We start from the raw sequence: 9,694 nt of genomic DNA, 5'->3' as shown, positions 1-9,694 counted from the left end.
ACGTAGCAGGCATCACATTGGTGTTGAGTGATATCGGTGTTCAACCTAACCATTGTACTGTAGTCTCTTCGCGCTACAATAACCCTTTACAAGCCTGCCATCCACAAACTGAATCCACTCTGAATACTCATTATTAATAATTTATGTAGCTACAAACATGAGAACGAGAGCTATGCATAGGCTGGGATAGCAAAAGAACTTAGTGTGAGCATCTTCACCGCGGCCGCGCCGTCACTATCGCTATCGCCATTAGCAACAATTCAACGAGAAACAAAGTCGCGCGCGTTGCACGAAGAAGCTCTGAGATCTACGACTTACCACAGTATTTGTGGCATGTAAATTTGCGTTTCCATTACAACGCATCTCCTGCGCCTGCTTCGCAGCCGCAGCATCTGCTACATTGACTTAGAGCCTATCAGGATTTTTTTATATTTATGAGCTTTTCGCCCGTCGACCATTATCATCTTCTGCAGACGACGCAAACTTTTCTTTCTTTGTTCTTTTAGTAGCCACCTCAGCAACGTAGTACTACTGTAGATGCACTTGAGTGCGAGGGGGTTAAAGAGGTGACGGATCGTTCGGGGCGTACTTGGTGCGTGTGCTCGGCTGGAGGTGCACCGCGCGTTGTACTTCCTCACCTGTCAAGTAATATTAACACATGTAGTTGAATTTGCATCACTTGATGTGTGTGTGGACTGGTCCGTCGCTTTCGAGCTGTCTTCCATCCATCTCGAGCTTGTCTCGGATTTGAGATGGAGAGCATAGACAATCAGTTAACTTCAGTTACCGGGGCCAGTTTTCCGGCTTCAGTATTACCGGCTTCAGCTACCGAGGTGCCGCCTAATTAATCTGTGTTGGGCTGGCCACAGCACTCCCTCCGGGGTTACTGCTATCCCAGAAAAAAACTGCAGTACTATATGAGACCGCGTCACACAAAATTATGCTCACGAACCTAAGTATACGAATCGCGATTTAACCGCGTAAATCGCAAGACCCTGTCTTGTGCTTCTTTTGAGCGACATGTACTGAACACGTTGAGAACTCGAAAAGCGACACCAGTCTGAAAAAACTATCTCCACTTCCGGACCCCCGAAAGTCCAGATTTTATTAGGGGCACAATATTTCTTCAACTTTTCGGTGCTGCACATTTATTATCGTGCTAAAACCAAAAATCGAATTGAAGTACTTTCCGCTTCTAAGCGTGATTTTCACTTTCAATTTTTTATGTTCGGTTAGGGTAGGTACGAAAACCGATTGGTCAACAAATGGGCATCATTTTGTTTGACGCGGTCTCATATGTAGTGCACGAGTACATGGCGAGCTTCGACCGCATTGACGTGAAGATCACGACATTCCCCCCAATAGCTGCATTTATAGTAACCGGTTATCGATCGTATGCAAATTATGCAGAAAGCAACTGGCTATGCAATTTGCAAGCATGCTGTTCTGTCGTGATGCTCATACAGCTTGTATGTATGCAGGTAGAAATCTCCAACGGCAATACAGTACAGCACGCATACATGTACATGTAAGGAGAGTGCGAATGGATCTGGATAAAGCGAAATGAAGGGCGAATTGATTACTGCTCTTCCTGTAGTACCGTACATTTTTGCCGACAGTGCTCATCCACTGCATCGACAATCATTTCTTTTTTTTTCAGCATCGAGCAACTTCAGCTCCTCTAATTAAAACATGAGGCGAGCTTGGACGGGATTAGTGACCCTTCTCGCCTTGGTGGCAGCTACTTCTGTGACTTCTCAAGATCTCGCACGACCTTCTTTACCTCTTGCAACTCCCCGTCGACAACAAGAAGTCTCTCCAAGAACTTCTTCCCTTCGTTGAAAATCCACGTTAAGATCAAGCGGAAAGATGCAAACTTCCACGGACAATCCGAGTTCGACGTATTCGCGAGCCCTGCCGTGTTGACCGATGGCACCAGTCTGCGCTACGACGGCTACACCACGTTCGTCGAAGATGGCACCAAGTTCACGTACTCGCTCGTCGGTGGTGCAAGCTACCTAGCGACCAATAAAAACGCCGCTGACACTGAATCAGTTCAGTGTCTCCCTTCGGGAGCTGTCCCGAGTCGGAACGGCTCGGACCGTTCCAACTCTGCGTGGGCGACGATGAGTGCCTGAGGTCGTCCACCTGCTGTGGCCGCGGGCGAGAAGTAGTGGGCCGTGGGCCGGGTTGTCTCGAAGGTGGAGACCCGTGGGCCGCTACCCAGAGGTATCTTGGAGGGATGATGTGCCTCGCAGTGTCGTGGCGGGACTTCGGGGACGGATGGCATGTTGGGTGGCTTTGAGAGGAAAGTTAGGAGTAGAAGGAAGGTCAGTCGTGAATTTTGTTTAAAAGGACCACACAGGTCGTATGGAACACTTATTGCATTTTGCTTAGTGATCTCCTTGCTATTTGTTCCCCATAAACCTATAAGCACAGGCAGCACTTACTACTCCAATACAGCGGCGGCCGGCCCCAAACCGGTCCGACAAAGCGACTCGCGACACGTGGTGGAGAAGCAGGGTAGTGTTCCCGACTGTGGAGTGAAAAGTGCTGAGAGCCTGTGCCCGGAAGTGAACAAAGTCAAGAGCCGAGCGTCTGGACCTGGTGACTGGACGTGTGACCCCCCTCCTCGTGTTTAAAGTGTGCCAGGGAAGGACCCAGGAGTCCGCACACGAGTACACGCCGCGCGGGAAAAGCGGCGTCGAGGAGCAGTGAGAGGAGCGATCCAGGCCGGTAGGACAAGGGAACGGTAACGTAGACACAAGAGCCAAGTGTGCACGGTCAAGAGCAAGAGGTCAAGTGAACAAGGAACGGTAAACTGAGAGTGGACAAGGAACGGTAAACTGAGAAGAGAAGATGCCAGGAGGACAATGAGGAAGAGGCGGTAACGCTGAGGAAGCAGCACGCCGCCGGGCTGAACAAGAAGAAAGAGCGCGTGCAGAGCGCGCCGAGGCAGAGCGTGCCGCGCGGGCCGAATCAGAGCGTGCCGCTCGAGCAGAAGCTGAGCGTGCCGAAAGACGTCGGCAGAGGCCCTCGACACCGGCTTCCGGGACGCCGATGATCGGGATAGCGCCGCCGCTGTCCCAGCGACCGAGGGCCCCGCCGCCACCCAGCCAGGCTGGAGCGGGCGCACCGGGCCCGGTTGAAGAGGGATTGAGGAGTCTGGAGCGGTGGAGGAAGACCGCTGAGTATGCTGAAGAGGGAGCGTCCGTGTCGGATGTGATGCGTGAGCTCCGAGAAGATGAAGAAGACGACGACTATGAAGAGAAGGAGGCGGTCAAGACGGAGACCGCGACTGGAGTCCAGCCGGTGACCTCGGCTGGAATGAAGACGGAGACCGTGGCGGAGGCCAAGTCGGAGCCCGCCGTGAAGGGCGAGCCGGAGCCACCGGTCTCGAGTCCGATGGGACGGTCGAGTGTGGGGCAGCCCTACGCTCAGCCGACGGACTATGGGTACGGCTACGGGATGTACGCCGACGACGAGGAAGACTACCACGACGCGATGGAGGAGCCGGTCCCGACGCAGCGAGGCCGGAGTGGGTTCATCACACGCTACACGGGTCCCGAGGCCCGCCGAACGGATCGCCCTGCCTTTGGATGGAGCTGGAGCGCTCAACATGGTTCGGGGAAGGCCCCGAGTATGGAGGATGGAGTGGGAGCGGAAGCGCGGTGAAGTCGCCGACCAAGTCGCCCCCTCCGATGAAGAAGTTGCAGTTCGCCGGCGGTCCGGCTGGGCTCTCGAAGCCGCTCGGTGGCGGAATGCCCATGCAACCTACAACGGACCCTACGGCAAGTCGGACGCCTGGAACGGGTACGGCTCCGCCGGCTCCGACGGCTGCACCGTCGACGAGTTGGCTCGGTGCCAGTGGACTTTCGCCGAGTGCCTACAACCTGTCTACGATGGTCTCGCACGCCGTGAAGGTGCTGCCGATGTTCCATTCGGACACGGCCACGGTGGAGAAGGCGCGGGACTTCTGGGAGCTCTTCGAGGACCACACGGACGGTTTCCCCGACCGGTCCAGATTGCTGGTGTTCCGTCAGAAGCTGCGAGGCCGCGAGGCTGACCGGTGGTGGAACAACTCGAGGATCATGTCGTTCAGGGCGCTCAAGGTGCGGTCCCATAACCAGCGCCTCAGCCGGACGGCTGACAAGCTGTGGGAGCTGCTAGAGAACACGAAGAGGCAGCGCGGAGAGTCCGTGGAGGAGTGGGGTGACCGAGTCTCGGACCTGTGCGAGTCTCTCGACTACCCGAATCCGCAGATGCGGTACCAGCTCTTCCGCCGAGGAATGCGGAACAAGCGCATGCTGGCGACCTTGGACGCGAGTCCCGCGTCGGACATTCCGGAGGCGTGCGAGTGGCTCATGTTCAAGGACATGCACCGTCCGATCGAGGCGGAGGACGAGTTCTCGGACAGCGAGTCCAAGAAGAAGAAAAGAAGTCGGAGGAGGCCCCCGCGACGACTGCGGTCGAGGCCCTCGCTGAGCAGATGAAGTCGTTCATGGAGCAGCAACAACAGTGGCAACAGCAACTTATGCAGCGCCAGTGGCAGCCGCCTAGGTCGCCTCGCAATCGAGCGCCGGTAGTGGCCGCCACCCCTGCCACTCAGCCCGCTGGAAACGGTCGTGGGCCAGGGAACGCTCAGCCATTCCGGGGCATTCGGATGGGCGATGATAGTCGCACGCAGGACGGTTGGCCTGTGTGTGGTCGCTGTAACGTCATGGGACATGGTCGCGCTACATGCAAGCGCGCGTCGATGAGCTGCAGGCGCTGTGGCGCGTTTGGTCATATCGCGGTCGAGTGTGACAGGCCCCAGAACGGTGGAGGGAAACTGCAGCCGCGGGGGGTACAAGCTCCGTCTGGTTGTGTTTTCTGCCAAGACGCGAGCCACTCCGTGATGCAGTGCCCCGTGTTGGCCGAGCTTCGTGATGCGACTCCGAGTTTGCTGAACGCGGCCGCCCAGAGCAATCCGACCCCTCGACAGTGACGGGGGCGGGAGGAAGGAGACTCCTTTCTCTAGTCTAGAGGATGGCTCAGGGGGTGATCGTAGGAGGCAGGCGAGACGAAGGCGTTCTGCGGTCACGGCGAGGAAAACGGTGGACAAGGTTGTGAAGAGTAGTGTGAATGAAGGGAGCGTCGAAGAGGAACGCGTAGAGGCGCCAAGAGCGGAAGTGGAAGTTGAGACGGTTGCCGGGGCCCGGGAAGAGTGGATTGTACCCAGCGGCGTCTCCGTCGAAGAAGAATATGAACGAGAGCAGGGGCGGACGGTGTTGTCCGTGCGGGAAGAAGGTGGAGCTGAGTGCTGGACGGAGTTGTCTGTGCACGGCGAAAATGAGGAAAGCGTGGCGGAAGAGCCTGCATACTGCTACGAAGAAGAAGCGGCGTGGGCCGTTGCGAGTGACGAGGAGGAGTAGATGTACCCTGCGGGGAAGACGGCGACCAAGGAGAGCGCCGAGCAGGACGAGCCGAGTGCAAGGGTGAACGGGGCGTGGGCCCATGATGGGGCCGCCCTCGATGGTAACGATGAAGAGACTAAGGAGGCCGAGGCGGCCAAGCTGGACGCCCCGCCGGCGATGAAGACCCCGCGAGTGGCCCAGACCGCAGCCCCGAGCGTGGAGTAGGCAACGAAGAGGGGACGGCGGCTGAGACCGTCGACTCGGCGTACGACGAGGACCGGTCCGTGAGGTCGGAGGAGTCGGCGTACTCCGAGGAGGAGGAAGTCGACGGTGATGTGTTCTATGCGGCCAGTGCGGACGATGAAGCGTTCTGTGCTGCGCCTCCGAGCGCGAACATACCCTACAAGGTGCCCACGGAGGAGGTGCCGCCGACGGAGTTGAGAGCGGTGCCGAGGTCAGTGACTGCGGCCCCTTTGCGAAGCATCCTGAAGAAGGAAGGCCCCCGTCCGCGTTGGATGGTGGAGGAGCCCTCCTTCGAAGGGTGGGGCGGCGCTGTAGATGTGGGGGACACACTGTTCGCCGAGTGGAACGACGACGGAGGATCGCCGGCCGGCAAGCACATCGCCGAGGAGAACGTCAACGTAGTCGTAGGGCCCGAGCCGGTGGCAGGGCCCGCCACCGAGTTGGCTGTCGCCGAGGAGGACCGAGGCGCTGCCGCCGAGAGCAAGGAAGTGCCCGAGAGTTCCGAGGTGGTCGAGGCGGCCGAGGACGTTAAGGAGCCGCCCGCCACGCTCGTCTCTTCACGGACGAGGAGCTAGACGCCATGGAGTGCGAGGCGCCGAAACCCTCCGTTCCAGGCATCAGTGAGGAGCTCGAGGAGTATGACAAGGAGCTGGAGGACAGGCTCCACCCCCTCGACGAAGTGGAGTTGATGCGCAAGGTGAAGGAGAATGCGGAGAGGGCCAAGGGCCCGTCCATGGAAGAGATGTCGAAGTTTCTGGGCGTCCCGGCCGAGGCGCTGACCAAGATGAAGGATGCCTCGCTCGAGGGCACGTCCTCGCCCGAGTACTGGGAGGACTGGTACAGGAACACACTGGAGAACTCGGCGGAGGCCAAGCGAGCCAACCGTGACTTCAAACAGTCACTGGTCAGCTGCGTCTCTCTAGAACGCTCGACCGAGGAGACAACGTATGAGTCGTTCGGCCTGTCGGAGTCCGACCTGGGCCCGAAGGCCTCGACCGTCTCGGTCGATGGCTCCGTGATGGAGGAGAGCGTGACTGCGAACATTGCGGTCCCCGTGGATGTCTGTGAGAGAACTGCGAGGAGATGGTCACTGCGGTAAGCGTGAATCCGCCCGTGGACGCTCCTGAACCGAGTTCGAGCGCTTCTCCGAGCGAGAGGTCGGAGGCTCGCAAGGCCGTGTACTTCTTGCTGAAGGAGACCAAGGACGAGATGTTGCGTGCGAAGAAGTCGGTCGTCGACCAGCTCAGAGAAGGCGGCACGGTCGAGATCCCCCCGATTCATGATAAGCCACCTGATCTAGACTGGGTGCGCCTCGTGCACGATGTTGAGCAAGTTGCTGGTGAAAATGAAGACCAAATCGACTGGCGAGAACCTGTGAAGGAATGGACGAACGAGTACTACAATGAGAACGCTACGTATATTTGGAATAAGCTACTAGATCGAGTTCGAGAAGCCCACTCGGCGAGTGCGAAGCGTCGGCTGCGGCGTCGCTTGCGGCGGCCCGTATGCTTTGACTTCACGGCGTTGTACCGCGATTCGGCCGAGGCGCTGGACGGGGAGCTCCGTCCTGAAGAAGACGACGACGCGACGCACTACGTGCAAGTGGTCCGTCCCGAGCGTCCACCGCCGGAGCGTGGACGGAAGACCGGGATGGTGGAGGTGGTAACCGTGAACTTGCCGGACGGCTTCGGCGTCCGTGCCGATGAGGACGATGATGAGTGTGGAGCCGAGCTCCCACGCGTAGTTGCCGGTGGTCGGCGTGTGGTGTGCACTGTGGGGAACTTCGAGGCGCTGTCGTGCGGGTACATCGACTGCCTGCCTTCGCAGATGTTGGCGGACACGGGCGCAACGCTCAGTCTCGTCGACTTCCGTGTTCTGAAGCGTCTGGGCCGAGCTGGTGAAGCTCTGGAGGCCTACGACGGGCATGTACGCAGTTCGTCTGGACACCGTCTGCGCATTCGGGGGTGGATCACTCTCCCCCTAATGCTGGGCAAGGTCGGGGTGACCATGCGGATGCTCGAGGCCGACAAGTTGCATGTGGACGCTATCTTGGGCGCCGACGCGCTGGGCGCGTTCGGAGCAGTGATTGACGTGGCTGAGCGGACGCTCATGCTGAAGAGCACGGGCGAAGTCTTATCGTTGGGCGTGATGGTGGTCCACGAATCGTTCATGGCCACGATGGCCGTGTCCGTCCGCTTGCCGCCAAGGGGCCAGGCCCTGGTGGTCACGGATGTGGTGGGCGATGCCCCGAACGCGACCGTCCTCGTCGAGGGCTCTCTCAACTTGCCGCCTTCGCTTTGCGTGGCGAGAACGCTCTGTACTGTGGACGACGGTCGAGTCGTCGTGGAGGTCTGCAACGCATCGACAGAAGAGTTCTGGATCAAGAAGGGCACGGTGGTGGCCTCGACGTCCGTGGTGCCCGAGTCGGCGTTCGGCTTTGAGCAGCCGTCGGCGGAGAAGTCCGAAGAGGCGCCTGCCGTCCGCCCGAGACTAGCGGGGCGGCCACCGTTGCTGCCAGTCGTGAAGAAGAGGCAAAGGGGCCGGATCTCGGCAAGACTGTGAGGGCGTCGAGGCCCGATGTGCCGCCCGACAAGGAGGTGGCGCTCGAGGCCGACTTCTCCCAGTCGAGGCTGTCGGATGAGCAGAAGTCGCTGTTCCGCAGCGAGCTGGAGCGCTTCCGAGACATGTTCGTGGAGTCGCCCAACTCGCCCGGCAGGACCGACTTGCTGAAGTTCCAGATTGATATTGGGGACAGCAAGCCGATCAAGCAGCAGCCCTACCACGTGTCGTTCGCCGAGGGCGAGGTGATGGAGGCGGAGATCCAGCAGTACCAGAAGCTGGGCTTCGTCCGGCCCTCGAACAGCCCCTGGGCCAGCTCCGTGTTGATGATCAGGAAGCCCGACGGGGACATCCGTTTCTGCATCGATTATCGGAAGTTGAACGCCGTAACGGTCAAAGATTGCTATCCTATGCCGCTGATTGACGACATCATGGACGTGCTGAGTGGAGCCAAACTGTTCTCGACCATGGACATCGCCTCAGGCTACTGGAACGTGCCCATGCATGCAGACAGTATTGCTAAACCGGCTTTCACATGCAAATACGGTCTATTCGAATGGTTAGTCATGCCCTTTGGCCTATGCAATGTTGTACCTGCTTTCGAACAGTTGATGGAGACCGTGCTTGTCGACCTCAAGAGGCGCGTGTGCTTGGTGTACTTGGACGACTGCGTCATCTTCAGCGAGGACTTCCCGTCGCACCTCGTTCGCCTTCGGCAAGTGCTGACCCGCTTTCAACAGGCCGGCTTCAAACTGAAGATGAAGAAATGCCACTGGGGCAGGAGTCAGGTCACCTTTCTCGGGCACATTGTGACACCCATGGGCATCCTCCCGAACCCCGAGAAGGTGAAGGCCGTCATGAACGTGCAGAGGCCGCGCGATGTGCATGATATCCGTTCATTTTTGGGGCTGACGAGCTACTTCCGCCGGTATATCCCGGGGTACGCTCTGATCTCTACGCCGCTGGAACGCCTGAAAATGAAAGACACTCCGTTCGTCTGGAACGAGGACTGTGAGGTGGCGTTCCGCCAGCTGAAAAGGGCGCTAGTCACTCCTCCTATCCTAGTCTACCCGGACATGAAGAAACGATTCAAGCTTTACGTCGACTCGTCGAGGTATGCTGTCGGTGCTTGTCTAATGCAGGTGGTGGACGGTCGAGACCGTGCTGTCGCCTATGCTAGCAAGTTACTGACAGGCTCTCAGAAGAACTGGATCAACAACCAAGACGGAATCTCTGAAATTGAATGCTGGGACATTGTCTGGTCTACGCGGAAGTTCCGCTGCTACCTAGATAAGCGAGAGTTTGATCTCTACATTAACCATCAGGCGCTTACCTGTGTCTTCAGTCCTGGCAACCGCACGACCAATGCTAAGCTCGCTCGCTGGGCGATCGAGCTATCCAATCTACAATTCCGAGTGCATCACAACCCGGGACGAGCATGGGGCACGTGGACGGCTTGTCGCGCCTCCCTACCGCGAGTGTGAACGCGCTGACCA

General features: G+C 58.4%; 1 protein-coding gene across 1 annotated transcript; it reads left to right on the top strand.

Moving 5' to 3' along the window:
• Positions 1–3,060: 3,060 nt before the first annotated feature.
• On the top strand, positions 3,061–4,493 carry PHYSODRAFT_246808 (hypothetical protein; the record flags this gene model as incomplete). Its single annotated transcript, XM_009534276.1, has 2 exons — positions 3,061–3,538; positions 3,571–4,493. 2 exons carry the CDS (start codon positions 3,061–3,063, stop codon positions 4,491–4,493), a joined length of 1,401 nt encoding a protein of 466 aa, XP_009532571.1.
• Positions 4,494–9,694: the final 5,201 nt, after the last annotated feature.

Source organism: Phytophthora sojae (assembly GCF_000149755.1).
Source record: "Phytophthora sojae unplaced genomic scaffold PHYSOscaffold_7, whole genome shotgun sequence".
Classification (NCBI taxonomy): domain Eukaryota; phylum Oomycota; class Peronosporomycetes; order Peronosporales; family Peronosporaceae; genus Phytophthora; species Phytophthora sojae.
Note: the sequence above shows the minus strand (reverse complement) of the source record. Positions and strands in the feature narration are given on the sequence as shown.